General features: G+C 38.1%; 1 protein-coding gene across 1 annotated transcript in view; it reads left to right on the top strand.

The window, feature by feature from the left end:
* ZNF804B (zinc finger protein 804B) overlaps nt 1-18,951 on the top strand; it is a 245,079-nt gene that overhangs the window by 209,607 nt on the left and 16,521 nt on the right. The window contains exon 2 of the mRNA XM_086467224.1: nt 3,766-3,909. Within this exon, the coding sequence (XP_086323350.1) occupies nt 3,766-3,909 (144 nt within the window). The remainder of the gene's footprint in view (nt 1-3,765; nt 3,910-18,951) is intronic.

Raw genomic sequence — 18,951 nt, 5'->3', positions numbered from 1 at the left:
AGTCTATTAAATATCTCTTACAGACTCTAGATTTAATAAATGATTTCTAATTGATTAGGTGTCAGTGGCAACATTCTAGAAAACGCAGTTACATGGGATTTTTCATTGATTTTCCCTATATTAGAAAATGAAATGTCAGATACCATTAATTGCATTTTCACAAAAAGAAGCATTCTGCAAAAGTAGCTGCTAAGTAAAAGCACTTCCAGTCTAATGCACAATGGAAGTATTCTTTTTAAATTAATTCAATATATAAACTATTATTACAGTTATGTGCCTCTGTGGGCCAAATTGATGTGAGTGTAATTGCAATCTATAATATGGAAACATTTTGCAGGCTTCTAGGAAAAAAATGCCTTCAGCTATATTCTGCGCTCATATGGCTTATACTACTTGCATCCAGCAACATGGAAGGTGGATTACCCATGATTTCTAGGAGTTCTTGCCTACAATGACTGCATCATCCCTGACATCAAATTGCACTTACTGTTGACCATGGCTCAAAGACAGAATGGCTAATTTATGTTATCTTCTAAGCATTTACATGTTTACTCGGACTATATGTCATTAGTAAGTAACGTATGATCCAGAATAAGGTTTATGAGACTGACACACATACTTAGTACTGTTAGTGATCCTCAGTTCAAAATACATGGGTGGATCTTTCCTGTGCACTAATGAAGCCAGGTGTTCATGATCACATATGTTTTTTACAGATGTGATTCTACAGATTTTCTTTCATGTGATCGTATTTATTATGCTAGAATTGACCATCAGTCTCTATAGTCCTAGGGAGATGACATTAGCAGTCTGGGTGTGGGAATTTATTTGCCTATGCACAATTTACTGTAGTGCTAGAAGTTCTTATGCCTTTTTAGAGAAAGAAAAATCCATGACCTTTCTAAAGTATGTGATGTAGCATTCAATTTCCCTGCATCTGATCAATACGGAAGCAGGAAATTGTAGCTTTTGCCATGGTAGACAAGCATAATTAAGCAATAAGGCGATGGAGGTAGTTGTGATTATCTTAGGATGCACCTGGGAGCTGCCTTGTTGCTATTTTAAAACATCTTTATGCTGAGGGAACTGTATTAATTTCTGCTGAGAAAGATAAAGTTGGCAGTTTGGAATGCTCACGAGCAGCAGTTTCAGTTGTGCTTCATAGAGAGTAATGTGGTGTGTTCACCCCAAACAATTAGGCTTCTCCTTCAGCAGAAACAAAGATGGAGCAGGCTGTAAGCATTTAATTGACAGTTCAGACCTGGAAAAAAACCCACAAAACAACCAAAAAAACCAATTATGCTTTGGCTGGCTGCCAGAGAGTGAAAAACTTACATTTTTACCAGTTTAGAATAAAAATATGTTGCCCCCAACACTTGTCTTCCAGGGAAGACATCTCTGCATAATTAATACTATTGCATCCACATTCTAATTTATGCATTTTAATTATACCAAAGGCATGGTGAATAATTAATGCTAGCAAAACAATGGGTCTGATGCATAAGCTGAAAAGTATCACTTTTTAATGGGCTTTGTAAATTTAAATAACTAATGAAAGCTATTTAACTATTTGATTGCAAGAATATTTCCCCCTGATACAATCAAGTGTTAACTACCAGTATTGAGCAGCTTCTCAAGTGGAGAAATGTTAGCTCAGGCTACCTGGTTTCACAACTGGCCAGTCTGAGTTTACCGCAGTATACTAACCCACCCGAGTCATACGCATGCAGGAAAGAGATTTATTTGGATGTTTGCCCTGTGGGAGGGACTGACATGCCATTGGCATCATCTGTAAGATGTAAAATCAAAATTCCAGGCACAAAATGCCTCTTTGACCTTCTGTCATCAAGCAGGTCAGTTCATGCAAGTTTCGTGGGGAGATTTAGAATTGAATATGTAGAAATACAATACAGAATTCATTATCTCTGAGTTCAGCAATCTAAGAATTAAGGATGTAGGCCAGGTTATTAGTAGTTAGTAGTAATTTAGAGCCTTGCAGTGGTCGACGGAGAGAGATAGCACCTCTGGAGAGTTTCATCTCATCCTAAAATAGGTTTTTGAAATAGATGGGATTAATAACCCTTTGGCAGTGGTTACCATTTTTCTCTTACAGGGGAACTTAGGATACTGCCTTAGACCGTACAGCTAATTTCTAGACAGTCTAGTTTGAGTACAGTTAATCTCACTAGCAACAGCAGCCTCTAAGCTACCATGTAAGAAAGACCTGCTCACACCAACCTGAGGACGTAGAGACCAGGGCGGAGCAGGACTCACAGCACAGAGCTGTCCAAAGCTCAGTGTGTCACATTGACAAGCAGCACCCCTGCTGCTTGGTCAAGCCTCAGCCTCAAAACATGTAATGCTCATTAAAGAAGTCCATCGCTCTCTGAAAGGCTCAAAATGTGCATTTGTGCTGATCCTCTATGCCCAAAGGCTTGCCTCCACCCTGGCCTTGTCCCTGGAGCAATGCTGGGCAGCACGATGCGCTAAGAGCAGGGTGCCCCAGAGGTGCAGCATGTGCTGGGTTTGGTGTACTCTGTCATGCAAAGGGTGGTGAAAGCATGTGGACAGCACTGACTGCATAGCATGGAAGGCCTGGTGGCAAAAAGTACCTATTTCCTTGGGTGAGTAAAATGATACAGCAAATAATGAATTACTGCAATCCATGGCAATGTATTACATACACTCAAGTAATATCAACTTGTCAATATGAATATCAAATGAATAGCTTTTACCAATTTTTGTTCATGTTTTCCATGCCAAGTTTGTTATTTAAACTCTAACGTAGAAAGTTTAAGGTGTTGTAATAATGATATAATGAAGGACTTGTAAAAGAAATAAGGTTGGCAAAGGCTGCTGCCAATTTTGAATTTTAGGCACCTTATTTCAGTGCATTATTTGGAGCTCAGAAACTGTTGGTTCCTATGTTTTAGGTTTTCTCTTTTCTCTTTTTACCTGATATTATATATTGAAATCAAAGCACTTGGCTCTCCAGAGCCACCTGAATCACTAGGGAGACATGAAGGGCAACTATGTAGGGACTAACGGTGTTTTCCCTATTTTCAGCAGTGTTTGCCTGAGCCTGGACATGAGCTAGTGCTCTTGTCAGTGGTTGGGGTCTGTGTTGGGCAGGTCACACTTACATTTGGTTTGGGTGAGCTGGATGGCATGTCCCCTCATACAGATGTTGGGAAGGGACAGGGTGGCACAGAAAAGGCTCTTGCTGAAGTGACTCTGCTCCAGGGAAATCCCAGCCAGCATAGCCAGCTGCTGCCTGGCCTTGCTGAACATGTCATAGATGGTAGAAAGCAGAACACAAAAGAAAATCTGTGTTAGTATCAGCCTAAAACTAGTTTCTTTCTTCTGAGCAATGGTACCTGTAAGAGCAGACACAAGTTGGTGCAAACTGGAAGTGCTGTAGCACTGCTTTAGCAGACTAACTTTGGTGGCTTATGTCTTCTTCACTGCTCAACTCTCCTGCCCAGGAGCTAGGCAGTGTCCTGATGGAATTCCTCTGCATCCCATTCCTCTCTACTTTTCTTATGGCAGTACCTACAACAAGTATAAGAATAATTATTCAAGAAACACAACTATTTTATTAAATCCAGTTTAAGACCAAAACCTCCTTAGCATGTATGGGATGGAACCTGGTAATCTAGCAGTCCTAGTCAGTCTAGTGTTTTTTATGCAGATGACAGAAATAGTTGCTGAAGCACAAGCTCACAATCTCTAGCAAAGTATCTCCCTTTGCTTCTGCCTTTACAGGACTATGCTGAGAAGGAGAAAGCTGCAGCCAAGGCTCTGGAGGATGTGAAGGCTAACTTCTACTGTGAACTATGTGACAAGCAGTACCACAAACACCAGGAGTTTGACAACCACATCAATTCTTACGACCACGCTCACAAGCAGGTAAAACTGACAAATGTCCGTGCATGTTACAGCAGTCAATCTTCCTTCTTCATTGATTGTGTGAGGTTTCTAGTTTCGTTCAAGTAAAAGACAATTTGTCATTTGATGTTTTCAACTTTTACATGCTATTTTTCATTAAAATAAAATGTAAAATATTCAATGTTTTAATCCTCACCACAATTTCTTTTAAGCCTGTCTGAATGAAATATCTCCGTCCATAGTTTTAGATAGGTGCTCAATACCAATATTCACGCCGAATTCAATATATTTAAATACGGAATGACTTATAAACTAGAGGGAGGGGGAAGGATCACTTCCACAAATATCCAGGTCCCTCTTTCAGATGCAGAGGGCATATGACCATGCTGTTTCAAGCTGGTCATGCTATTTCAAGGGCAGAAAAGCAGTTTGTTTTTTTTAAAAAAAGCATATGCTTCTGAAGTTGAAATCTATGTCTCATAATGTTTCTCAGGGTGGAATACATTTTGCTTTGCATGCAGAACATAGTACAAAATGATCGCTGCTGTTGAACAACAAGATACTGGATTCCTGGGAAAAGCTAATACATGCTAATTGCTTGTCATTGGTTTTGTATCCATTTTATCAGGTCTATATGTGATAGGTATATTCTAACCATATATGCCTGTTATCATAGAATCACAGAGAGGTTTTGGTTGGAAGGGACCTTAAAGTTCATCTAGTTCCAACCCCCTGCCATGGGCAGGGACACCTCCCACTAGACCAGGTTGCTCCAAGCCCCATCCAATCTGGCCTTGAACACTGCCAGGGAGGGGTCAGCCACAGCTTCTCTGGGCAGCTTGGGTCAATGTCTCACCACCCTCACAGTGAAGAACTTCTTCCTGATATCTCATGTAAATCTCCCCTCTTTCAGTTTGAAACCATTACCCCTCATCCTATCACTACCCTCCCTGATCAAGAGTCCCTCCCCACCTTTCCTGCAGGCCCCCTTTAAGCACTGGAAAGCCACTACAATGTTTCCCTGGAGCCTTCTCTTCTCCAGGCTGAACAACCCGAACTCTCTCAGTGTGTCCTCACAGGGTAGGCGCTCCAGCCCCCTAAGCATCTTCGTGGCCTCCTCTGGACCTGCTTGAGCAGGTCCATGTCTTTCTTGTGCTGGGGGCCCCAGAGCTGGACGCAGCACTGCAGGTGGGGTCTGACCAGAGCAGGGTAGAGGGGGAGAATCACCTCCATCATCCTGCTGGCCACGCTTCTTGTAATGCAGTCCAGGATGCCATTGGCTTTCTGGGCTTCAAGCGCACATTGGTGGCTTATGTTCCGTTTTTCATCCCCCAGAACACCCAAGTCCTTCTCTGCAGGGCTGCTCTCGATCCACTCATTGCCCAGCCTATGTCAGTGCTTGGGATTACCCTGACCCAGGTGCAGGACCTTGCTATTGGCCTTGTTGAACTCCATGAGGTTTGCACAGGCCCACCTCTCCAGCCTGTCAAGGTCCCTCTGGATGGCCTCCTTTCCCTCTAGTGTGTCGACCTCGACACACAGCTTGGTGTCATCATCATACTTGCTGAGGGGCACTCGATCCCACTGTCCATGTTACTGATAAAGATGTTAAACTACACTCTTTGAGTGTGACCATCTAGCCAATTCCTTATCAACAAAATGGTTCGTCCATTAAATCCGTGTCTTGCACATTTAGAGACAAGGATGTTGTGTGGGACAGTGTCAAATGCTTTGCACAAGTTCAAGTAGGTGATGTCAGTTGCTCTTCCCTTATCCACCAATGCTGTAACCCCGTAGTAGAAGGCCACCAAATTTGTTGGGCAAAATTTGCCCTTGGTGAATCCATGTTGGCTGTCATCAGTCATCTCCTTATTTTCCATGTGCCCTAGCAAAGTTTCCATGATGATCCACTCCATCATCTTGCCCGGCACAGAGGTGAGACTGACTGGCCTGCAGTTCCCAGGGTCTTCCTTTTTTCCCTTTTTAAAAGTGGGGGTTATGCTTTCCCTTTTCCAGTCAGCAGGAACTTTGCTGGACTGCTATGACTTCTCAAATATCCTTCTATCCTGCATTCTAATTTTCCTCTCATTTTATCAAAATCAATATCTCAGTTGGAATTATGGAAGGAAAATAGAATTAATTCACAGAAACACTTCAGAATTTGAAGAAAATGGTTTGCAAAGTTCAGGAATGAGCATTTCTGAACCTATGATGTGACAGATCATATCTGCTAATCTAACATGTGAGAAGTTAGAACACATTACTAGGTTCCATAGGTGTATATTTTTCTCCAGTGTTTCGACTAGTGCTTACATTACACCGTTCAAATTCTCATGTATTGTGTGCATTGTATTAGTGTCTCCTGGGTGATCACAATTCCAGGTGCATGGGGGTCAGGAGCTGCCTTACAAATATGTTGCAGGTATTTCTGACGAGGCCTAGAAATAATAAATGTTGAGTAAAACAAACAATGCTAAAGGCAAAAGTCCTCACTCTCACTGCAAGCAATTTTGTCTTTTGCAGTATTATAAAGGATGTAAATCAGCCTGGATTTTTCTGTGTGCTTCTATCACAGCACTGCATTAACAAACAGCTGAGCATATGCTCACCCATCATGCTGAACCATCCTGCTGAATTCAAGCAGCCCAGAGTCAGATATCCATGGGTATTAATGAGATTCTTTTGACCCATCACTCTCAAATCAAACCTAGATTCATCTAATGCATTTGTGTGTTAAATCCAAAGCAATTCCTCACATCACCATTCCATTAATTAATCCATAAAAACTGTTATAATAACACAAAACGAATGTTTTTCCAGATTCTAAACATGTGACTGTAATCCCTATAAATCCCCATTTGCTGCAAAAACTTTTTTTTATCCTTCAGCTGTTTTTTTTAACTCATTAAAATGCATCTGAATTCAAATGGATCCATTTGTGCCCTTTCCTCTTCACACACACCCCCCTGCAAAGAGCAGCTTATGCAAAATAAAACAGCCTGCTTGATGCACCACCTGATCGGGTTGTTGGGCAGGGGAGGTTTTGGTAGCTTTCTGTTATGAAAAGGAGTGTTTGAGCAATAAAACTCTTTTTGAATTTCAGGTAAATTTAGTGCTTTAAAGCTGCCAGACATAGTCCTGGAAACTAGGAGTCTGCATGGAAATGCACGACATACACAGAATATCAACTGGCAGTACAAGCTCACCCCATCCTGCCCTTTCAGATGTAGTTCAGCAGCTCAGTTAGCACAGGATTAGCTAGCTACCCTTCTGATGTGACAAGGTAATTCAGTCTCTTCTGCCCTCTCACTTCTCAACTGCTCAGCCAAGCCTGGGAACAGCATTAATTTGCCTCTAGGAATAGTGTGGATGCCCCCTTTTCTCTGACTTTTATCATAGAATCATTAAGTTGGAATAGACCTCTGAGATCACCAAGACCAACCATCTACCTAGTACAACCACACCCACTAAACCATGTCCCAAAGTGCCATATCTACATGTCTTTTCAACACCTCCAGGGATGGTGACTCCACCACTTCCCTCTGCAGCCTGTTCCAATGTTTGACAACACTTTCCGTGAAGAAATTTTTCCTAAATCGAATCTAAACCTCCCCTGGCACAACTTTATAGTCAGTCACAGAAGAGACTTTATTCTTCTTACTTTTATCAGAGTAATCTTCAAAGAAAACAAGTTAATTTATGGTTTCCTGTGGTTTTAGTTATCTTAGATTCAAAATGTTTGTTCTGGGAGGGGTAGTAGCCACCAGAAAAGCTTCTTTCTCCTAAGGTATGTTTTCTGTTTCCCAGCAGAATTTTGAGGGTACTTTTAGTCATCCTCACAGATACATACTAAGCATCATTCTTCCAATGGAGAGTAAATGAAAATGAGGGACTCTTTATGTCTCGGTAACAACATAGTGTAGTCCTTCCACATGATATCCCATTTAAATGCCACTACTTCGAAATTTGTATTAAAGCAGCAATGCTGTTTAGAGAAGACATAAAGGCAGAACAAAGGATATTGCACTGAGTACTTTGTCATAAGTCTTTCGTTTCTCTTCCAGAGAAAACAGATTATATTCAAAGAATTATGACTCTAATCTCCCAATATTATGGTTTTACAAAATGAATTTTGTGATCCATTTTCTTATCTATGATTTCAAGCGGTTGTTAAAGCAGAAAGTACTGAGTCTTGGACCTAGCAGTTGGCATACCAGCCATTCCTGTCCTTGTCCTCAGAGGACTGAAAAATCTTATGGTGACAATCCGGCCTTTGCAGAACTGGTCTTTCTGCTGTGTTAGGTTATTCTAAAGCAGTATGCTCAGAGAGAATGTCTCCCTCTCTGATTGCTACGTACATTCACACTTATATATATATGTAAATAGTATGCACATATGTGTACATATACACACACATACGCATACAAAGAACACTTTAACAGAACAGCAAAGATCTCCCCTGCCTATATCTTCATTATCTTCTGACACTGCAATGACTCTGGAGAGGTCTATATTTTTGAGTAATATTCTCTCGGTATTAAACAGCTCTTATTTCTTTGGTTGTCTTGGCAGCATTAGTCTTAATTAATGTTGCCAATATCTTTCCTGATGCACTGCTCTGTAATAATTTTTCATTGATATTACATGTTATTGGAAATAAATTTCTTTCAGTGCAAGGCTGGATAAAGTGAACTCAGAAAATCTGTTTGAGTGGAAGGCTACGCCCCCACCCAGCTTTACCTGAGCTCTCCATTGTTAAGCCTGATACTTAACACGGCTAGGGCAGGAGTGTGGGTGACTTTCCTGGGAGCACCTAATCTTTCGTCACCATACAGCCCTGTCCATACGTCTCCCATTGATCCAGCACATACCAGCTAACCCACTTGAAAACAACAGCTTTTTTCCTTTGTGTTTTTCGTTTGCTATGGAATCTATGACTTTATAAAGGCCTGGGCAGCAGTCATGGGCAGTAGCACATTTGATAAATCTGCAGTATCCCTCATCAAGCATTAAGATGAATGATGTTTGCTATCACTTGCTCACCATGTTCTCTGCATCAAAAATTAACGGCATCAGAACTGATTACCTTGGCTCTGTCAAAACTATCTGAACACTGAAAAGGATAAGGGTTCTGGTGTGAATCTGTTCAAAAGTGATTAGTATATAAATAATCAACATAGACTGCTGCCTGAAAATCCAAAATATGTGGATGTATGTTACATACTAAGTTGAAAATAATGTGGAAGTACAGATTTCTTAACAGGGTTGTTAAGTCAATTGCATCTATAAAAGGAAACCAAAATTCAGCAGAGATGTCTATTTGGTTAACGTTATTCAATGGAATCTTTTAATACCTCCAGGTCATGCATAGCATTCATCCATCCAGTTAACGTACAAGTAGTTGGAGCTTTCAATTTTCATATAAATAATCCTTAGCAATCAGCAAAGCTTTTAGATGTCAGCAAAGGAGAAAATCACAAATCTGTTCCATGCACTGCAGTATAACAATGGTGATGACAATAGTAGTAATAGAAATAAGCAGCAAAGAAAAACAAGGCTGTATTGCCATCTTGGGGTTTCTGATGACAAAACAGGTCTTTTGGTTTTGACAAAATGTAGCCATACAGTTGAATACATCGCATTCTCTCATATGAAAAAAAGTAAATTTTAGATTCTTCAAGCAGGCAGTACTGCGTAAGTAGGTGAACAGAACTTTCAGTCTACACTAGTTCACGTGCATGTACCTGTATCTTAGTATTTGATTCTATGCATACTAACACGTGTAAATGTTTTTGCATGAAAGTCTGATTTAGTTATGGGCACTTGCCATTAAGCCTTTATGATACTTGTGGATTTAGGCTCTAATTCAGGCAGAGATTTAGGTCCTGTTAAACATCAAAGCTAGAAAATATGCTTACATTTTAGCTAGCGTTGCCTCTACCACCTAGAAAATGTACAGATAAGTGAACACAAAGAAAGCTCCAGGAATGAGTGTAATACTAGGATTTTGTTCATTCATCTTTGGAGTGTTTTTTCCAGCATCTGCATGTTTATTGGAGGACAAGTAAGTCCCGTATGTTGGTTCTAAGATAACATCTCTCCAGTTACCCGAACTATTTTCATTCGGAGGAAAGGAAACTAGTTTGGCAATATCTGAGAGATTTCATGTTGGGATCTTGGAAATTAGGCAAACACAGCAACACCAAGAAACCAGCTCCTGGACAAAGTATCGTATATTTAGCTGCAAGAACACACTAATCAAACAGGAAGGGCTATATGAGCATGAAGGTCCGCTCCTATGCTTGCTTGTGTAGTCTCTCCAGTGGGTGGACCCACTGTCCCTCTTGTACTCCCACATGGACAAGGCTAATGTCCTTCCCTGTGGCCCCTGCTTCTGTTTCTCTGCATCAGAACACCTGCTGTTAAGAAGGGCCTGCTTTTTTAGGGCCAGGTTTTGCACATGAGGTCTGTGCTCTCTGTGGCCTCCTTAGAAAATAACCTGAGTGGCAAAAGACCTTGGCATTTCTTGCTTTCAGTTAGCAAGAGGTGCTGTCTGCAGCCATCAGCATTCTGCTCCTGTAACCTCACAAAAATCACCTTGATTTGGTGCTCATTAAGAAGTACATGAATATTTTTAATAACATTTTCACATCCATCACATCCCTCGTAAGAAAGCCAGAACCAGAATTATATTAAAGATAAAAGGAGTCAAGCAAGAGAAACAGTACTATGATGTTAGATCCACTCAAACAGCTGGTTTATAAGTGGACTTGAAGTGATAAAAGAATTTTGTATGTGCAGTAGTTAGTGTCCTCCTATTTTTAGGTACCAATAGATTGCTATGCTCAAAAGCAACTATCACATACAGAAATTGTTATGTGCATGCAATTTGGAGGCTGTAAAATTAGGCCCAGTCCCAAAAACAATTGTGAACTTTCTGAGATGTATGTATGCCTATAAGCATCCCCACAAAAATAAATGAAAATATTCAGATGCATAAAATGAAGGGTGCTCAGATGCTTTAGAAGAGAGGGGGTTTAGAGCTGAAGGTCATTCCTTGTTATTGTTTTTTTTCCATTTTCAGAACATTTACCGTAAGTATCTCTAGTCAGATTACATGCTTCTGACACATATATCAAAATACTGAGAGCATGATTCAATATGGTCAACAGTTTCCCAGATTTTTCCACAAATTATTCGTTAATTTCAGTGAAATGTCCATTTATTTTTAGCTTTAGGCATATCCATTATCAGTTTATGTTTTAACTATCCCATTAGACAATTAATTAGAATTATCATCTATGCCTGTATACCCCTTGTCAGACACTTCTGCTTCATCACAATATTTATTTCCTCTTGAATTTTTGGCGTTTTGATGCTGAGGAATTCTTAACTGTTATTTTATTCATTATTCTACAAAACACATACAGATTCCATTTTCCTTGCTCTTTCCTTTTAACCTCATCTTTCTCTTCCCTAGGATAGAGTATACTCTTTAACATTTCTGGCATAAGTTTTGTTTTCTTTTGTGTGAAAACCAAAGCTAAAAACAAAGAATTCATTTCTACAGTCTATCCTGTCATTTCAGTATTTTTCTGCCTTAAAGACACACTGTTCTCTTGCTCATTCTGAAACCAGCGATTTTCTTATTGTTGGTTATGCCTATGTAATTTATTACATTCTCTAATTTCTGTTGTATCTTCACACTTAGCTTTTCATCATACATTTATTTTTGCAGTGTGTGTTCTTGTTCATACTCCCAAAAATTACTTCCACTCCGACTGTAACTGTTCCTGAAAGGCAGGGGTTTTTTATAATTTCTTGCTGAATAGTTTTCATTTTCTCGCACTGCCTTTCCCATAATTAACTTAAAAATATCTTCTCATTCTTTCAGAATTTGTTCTTGTGCATTAACTCCTGTTACTTGTCCCTTTTGTTCCTAAATTAGTTTTGATTACAAACTGGGTTACCCCATGGTTTCTACTGGATTGTTAGATACAGAACTCGCTGTGATGCTTACAATTAAGTTTTCCAAACACTTTGTACTTTAAGACCCAGCTTTCTGTTGCTTTCAGAGATGGGGCTGAAATTTTCTTTCTGGTTCGCAAGCTTTATTAAACTACAGTAAAAATAGATCATATTTGCAAAGTCAAGAATAAGAAAGTGATAAGGCACCAGAATCAATACTGTTTGGACAACATAATCTGATACTTCTACGTATCTGCTCTTTAATAATATCCTTCATTTTGGATTACATGTTATTTTCCCTAAGGAACACTCCCTGGGTCAGTACTGAAGATGGGCCATACTTGAGGAATGAATGTATCTTGTACAGGGAATGAAGCTGTTGGCTACAAAAGAACTGATGATGTGAAATGACAGGGTAGCAGAAGAAGTGGATTTAGGAAGTAATTATAGGAATAGGAGTAATGGACAGAGAGAGAGAAATTGCAAGAACAGAAAGGCATGGAAGTATCACTCTGAAATTAGAAGAAAATGAAAGGTGTGTACAAGAAAGGGAGAAGAATGAGTTACAAGAGGAAGGAGATGGAGAAATAATCTGTAAAAAAGGGGAAATACCAGGATAAAGCACAAGAGGAGACTGTCAATGTCAGCTACTTAGAGCCACTGATGTCTAAGCCATTCCATTTAGAGCTGAGAACTGTGTGAATCAACCAGATAGGCTGTATGAAAATCACATTGCACGACTCTAATTCCGTTAACAAGAATATCGTGGATATTATATTGGCACAAAATGTTGTATTGAAAATAATATAAAGAACATTAAAAAAAAGGCTGGGGTCTGAAAAGAAAGCAAAGAATGAAATATATAATGCTGTTGCCCATGTACAATTCCATTTTTTACCACTGACAAATAATATAAGACCAAAATTTTCTTGGCCTGAATGCTTCTTTCTGTTATTTAGAAATAGAGAAATCCTGCCTTTCTAAAAGCATGTTTGCATCACAGCTGCTGTGCTTCAAAGTACCTGCAATCCAGCATCTTTTAAATGCTGAAGTAGCAGTTCAGCAAAACAGACAATCAGGTGGTGTCACATCGTAGAAATTGATGTAAATAAAGGTAACAAAGCAATACAGGATGCTATCAGCATTTAAGCAAAGGAGTAGTGTACAGCATATAAGCAAAAGCGGGATGTAAACTATATGATAATTCTGTGACTTCACTGAACATTTATTTTGCCAGTTTGAAATGATCTTAAAGTAAATGCTTAGTTTATAATTTCATGCAATATTTTCTTAAATGTTATGAGGGGAGGCTTGTGCTTATAGCTATGCTACATGGAGATGTTTCAGTTGCACAGTACAGCAAGTGCACGTAGCAGTGTAGCTCTGGAGCAGCAGAAGCAACATTGCCAAATACCACCAAGCACACTCTGGTGATTGGGTGTGACTCGAGGCAACAGATTCTAAAGAAACGTCACCGGAAATAATTCTTTTATTTTACACTTACCAATCTGTGCAGACCAGTGGGCCTTATTAGGCAGTGTTCCTGCTGCCCTGCCAATGCTTTGCTATTTTCTTGTTACTCAGTGGTAAAGTAAATAAACTGGCAGTATTCATCCTTTTTAAATTGCATGTTGCTTAGAATAATGAGATTCCTTTCATCATTACCCTTCAAAAAAAGTTCTTGCAAATAATGCAGAGCTGCGTTTAAATTTAATGCCTTGATAAGCTAAATTGTTAAATGCTACATACTATGGAATTACATTTGGTGTTCTTTAGAATGAATGCTAATTAACGTGTAAATTACCAATTTAACCCTCTTTAATTGGAATAAAACCATGGGACACCTAATTTCATAGTTGTTAATGATAGTCCAATGACTTTAAAATATTTCTTAAGCATTTCATTATATAAGAAATTACAAAAGTGTATTATCAAATTTTGGCATTTAAGACATAGCAATAACCACGATGTCAGTTAGAGGAAGTGCTCTTCATTAATGTCTATGTAATGGTCCTTTCCGTTCTTCTCAGAGGTTACACGTTTTACTTACTAAAGTTTTTCAACTAATTTTTCAAGCAGGAGGAATGATTGAAGCAATATAATGGATGGCTTATTCAAATAAGCAAGGAATCTACAGGATTAGATTTGTAAATAAAAGATGATGCGACACCACAGACAAATATGGAATTCTGCCCCAAAATATCAGTTTAGGGTTTCATTTTGTACGACAATTCCCTAACCAGAACATAAGAAACATATTTTTATTTAATTATATTCAGACAAAAAGTGCAGTAAATCTGTTTGAAACTCTTGAAACTCAACATCTCTGGTTCAAATACTTTTCCATTTTTCAAACTTTGCTTCCATTTCAAATATGGATTAGGAAAAAATTCTCAGGAACAAATGAATGAAAAGATTCTGTTATGACTGTTTTAATATGGCAATTGCAATTTAAATTGAGTAAATTTTGAAACAAAGGACTTTCTGAAATATTAGGTTCAAATAAAAAGTGGGTTTGAGCCAGTCATACTTCTTTTTCATACTGTGTAAAAAGGAGTGATTGAAATCAACATATTCCTCTTTGTTTCTCAGTTCTAAAATGCTAATACAGGCGGTGCATAGGATATTACTGAAGAAAATGGGATAGATATGGAGAACCTAAATATTTGTGTTTAAATTATTATTCCCATTTTTAGTTAACCTTCAGGGCAGTCAGGCTGGAGTTGTGTGTATTGTTTAATGAACAAGATAAATTGTATTGGGTGCTGCTGTCCATTTTTAAATGTCTGTGTTCAGATGTCTTCCACTTCAGAAATGCCGGTAATAAGAACAGAAGCAGCAGAATATACAGCATGTTTTCTACCTAATTCTATGTAAAATGTTACCATTGATGCACAAATGTCTCTTAACCATGAACTAATAAGAACTGGGCAAGACTGAACACAGATGTACATTATATTTCATGTGCCAGCTTCAAAAGACTGGCAAACCTTAGGTAATGTTGCTTATGGGCCACATACATTGCACTTTTGTTGTTGTTGTCAAATCAGTAGATCTGGAATAACCTGTGTCATCCTAAGGTCAGGATCTACAAGTCTTGCTTCACATAGTGAGGTGATAGGGAAAAAACACTGCCAGATGCTGTGGTTGTCTTAGATTACTGTCTGTTCACAAGTGCTAGAATTTGTATTTGTGGAATTAGTTGTAGAATAAGGTACTATTCAGGCAGATTAAGGAACTTATTGTGCAGGTTTCAACATGTCTGTACATACCTTATCTGGGGCAATTCTGTGCTGTAGTCAGCTTTTTGGAAATACTTGGCAATTAGCTTTTCTAGCAAAACATTGCACCCTCAAACGTTCAGAGAAAAGATTACCTTTCTGTTGGCTTCTGCATAACTTTTGAACACTGGTCTCTTGCTCATATCTTTCCCTCCTCTGGAAAAATAATAATTCTGATCCCAGTGGCATCCACAAAGTGTATCTGTCCCTATGCACATCTGTGTAGAATCTGCATCTGTTATAGTTCTGTTCATTTTTGACTGTCTACACCTTCCATGCAGTAATTAATGTGCAAGAACATAGATGAGCAATTGATTCCTGTGGAGCTTTAAAGTCAAGCTAATCAACTATGTTTGTGTTCGAGGAACCCTACAGTGTGCCTTCTATGTCTTTAAGGGCCATTCACAGCAGCAACAAATATTCAAAAGCAAAACAGAATCATATCTGTGCATTGCCGAGACAGCAATAAAAATGTTCAGATTACTCATTTATTATCCTTACTTAGTTAAAAGCATTAATTAACATCTTTTAACATGTCTCTAAGGGAAAAAAAATAAAGGAGGTAACCCAGACTAATTACCATTTCACAGTTTTTGCAATTTCATAACGATTAGGCTCCACCAGGAGCCATTAAAAAGATGAGACCTCTTTAAGCACCTTCTCAGATTAAATTGCAAGGGAATATCTAGAGAAATGCAGATGACGTTCATGTGAATGCCAAACAAATATATTATCACAGGTTACGATGGTACAGTAAAAACCAAATCCTTCCTGAACAACAACAAAAAAAAGACAACTAAGCACTTTTTTTATAAGTAAATCTGTTTTTAGAGAAGAATGGTTTTGCAGGAATGTGAGAAGATCAAAATCATTTTTCATTTGAAAGGTTTACATCATTTGCTTTCACTTAGATTGAAATGGTTCATAAAGATTGAAATACTTTGCTTCAACAGTGTTACTTTAGAAAAATACTTTTTAAAATGTAAAGTATCTAAAAATACTTTTAAAAAAATCATTGTAACACGTGCACACATTATGTTTACTAGTCTTGAGACAAAGAAATTATGAGAATTATAACTCTAAGGCATTATGTTTCATTGCTATTTAGATGCATTGACATCAAGTCACTTGGAAGCACTTGACATTTTCATTTTTTAATAAGTTTTCAAAATTTTACTTCTCCCAGTAAGACTAAAAAGTAAAGAAAACCCGAATGTCAAAATTTCCTGCAGAGAAGATATTCTATTTCTTTTAACAAGTGTGTAATATAGAGGAATTGACAAACCTCCTGGAACCCTGTAGGACACTTCGTGCTTGTAGTTAGCATTTCTCTGCTTGTTTTCAGCCTTTAGAATGTTGATGGATTCTTAGCACTGCTTCCTTCAAAATAGGCACTTAAATACTGATGCCTGAAAGTGCAAATGCAGTCACATTCTGCTGCTCCATATTTACGCTTTCCATTTAGGACCTTCAGGATTCAGCAAGGTACTAAATTGTACCCAGCAGATCACCTCTATTACGAACCTGCCCTGTATCTCCAGCCTTAGATAAGGATCTGATTGTGTGAATATCAGATCAGAATTAGTTGAGAAATTATTGGGTAAAGTAATACCGTGTTTAGATGTAAACAAATACAATTTATTAAATCACATAGTTATCAATATTTGTATACAAAATATTGCCTAAAATGTACAATCCAATTTTTAACTTTCAAAAGGAACCCAGAATATTCAGATTAATCTCATCTTCTTCTTTATTTCCAAGCAAAATTCAGTCTTCTCATCACTTCCTAATGATCATCTTTTCTGAGTTCTCTGTTACTTTTGTGTCATCTGAACCCGGGTTACACCCAACATTCAGTTCATTGACGTAATTATGGCTCTCAATAGCCCATGCCAGATTCTAATTTCCCTCCCATTTTGAAATTCAGCACAACATAATGTCCCTTTGCTTGGATAAAAAAAGAAAATGAAGATTCTGGCCTGCAATTTGAAAATAATTATAAATTTGACCTATGAACATGCAAAACAGCAAGTCATAGCCTAATAAAACTGAATATGGAGCATGTAAGCAGTGTATAGTAATTGTTAGAGCAATTTTCTGTTATTTCTAGGAAATGAACACAGTTTTTTATATAATTCCTTATTTATTTTTGCACAAGATCTTTTTAAAGCTAAACCTGGAAAAACAATGGAATATTTTTTTCTAAATTAAAATGGTAAGATAATGGTTGCCCTACTTCTCCTTGTCTCCAGAATAATTTACAGTATTGTTTTAACTCACCTAGTCCAAAGAATATAAAGTCACTATCACCATATTGTAGCTGTGTTGGTGCATATTTTAAGAGGATTGTTGTTCCAGCTGAGTACCTAAACTCACAATCTTTCTTTTTTTTTGCAAGAAATAATTAAAATTCAAGGGTGTAGAAAAGTATGGATTACTAGAATAAGAAGCCACAGTACAAATAAAAGATCAACTTCAAATTTTACAGGAAAAAAGCTTCCTGGGAGGGAGTAGTAGAGTGAAGCTTGCTTAAAAGGTTGATTCAAGTAACAGATCAGCTTTATAGTATTATAAATGTCCATGTCTACACAAAAAACTAGGTGTGTGTTTACAGCCCCATTTGCTCTAAGAGTGAACACAAGCATAGTCTGGAGCATGGGGGAGAGGGGAGAGGGGGGCATTACATGTTACCACTGATAGCTCCACAACATACAAGAGGATAAGAGAAGTAGTTTGGGATTGCTCTTACAGAAGTGCATCATGCTCATTTCCACCCCCTTTCCAGGGAGCTGTTGCTAGAACAGTATTAAAAATTTTAAATTACAGAATCACAGTTGAAGAGTGTCGAGCTGCAGCTCAGTGATACATTATGAACCAGTGAGCTTAACTGCCTGTCTTGACTCTGTGCTTGCTTTTAGCTCCCTCTCTTAGCAAAAGCCTCAGGCACTGCAGGTTGCAACAGCAGTATGTTCAAGGGGACCAAATTCAAGTAACAAAGTGCAAATAAAAAATATTTTAAGCACGTGGCAATAAAAAGAGTGCTAGATAGGCCAAAATATCTTTGCCTTTATAGACTAGAAAATTAGGACATCATTCAGTCTGCACAGTTTGGTCATCTTTTTCCATGACACACTGAATTTGCTTAGGAAGAACCTTATTGCTTTTGTTATTTCAGAGGGGAATGCTGCGGAACTGGGAAGAGAGATGGATAAGTCAAGTAGAGGGAAGAAAGGACACTAAAGTCAAAGAAGACAATACATAATAATAATGTGAGACAAATCTGGAAAAGAATTAAATAAAAGAAAAAGCATATAATAAAAATAACCTCTTTTTAAATCAGTATAATTTTCTGAGATGTGTTCTCAGAAGATTGTCTCAGATAGTCAAAAGCTAAACCAGGCTTTGCAAGAGTGAATTACCCTGGAAAAAAATGGGATATCTGTTCATCTCCTCCTGTAAATAAACCACAGACTGGAACATAAACTGCTACTCCAATCCCATGCATGGAGAAATTAAAATTAACAGATTATCCATCTGAATTTGCTGCCTCCGTGGGCCTCCCTTCTGTCAAGAACAGCACAAAAATACTTCATCCGTGTTATGGGTCTCTAAAAAACTGATCTTTAATCTATATTATTAGTATTATGATGATCAACACAAGCATACAGGAAATTAAAAAAGACAAGCGATTGTATTTAGTAAATGCAAATAAAATAGTTGCATATATTTGTATAAATAACAAAATGTAAAATACATTTCTTTAAGGAATCTAGTTTCATAAAGGTGAATGAGCTTGCCAAATGGACCGGGA

The sequence above is a fragment of the Leptosomus discolor genome, chromosome 6 (assembly GCF_034619465.1).
Source record: "Leptosomus discolor isolate bLepDis1 chromosome 6, bLepDis1.hap2, whole genome shotgun sequence".
In the NCBI taxonomy this organism is placed as follows: Eukaryota; Metazoa; Chordata; class Aves; order Leptosomiformes; family Leptosomidae; genus Leptosomus; species Leptosomus discolor.
The sequence above is the reverse complement of the archived record's forward strand: the minus strand, read 5'-3'. Positions and strand labels throughout refer to the sequence as shown.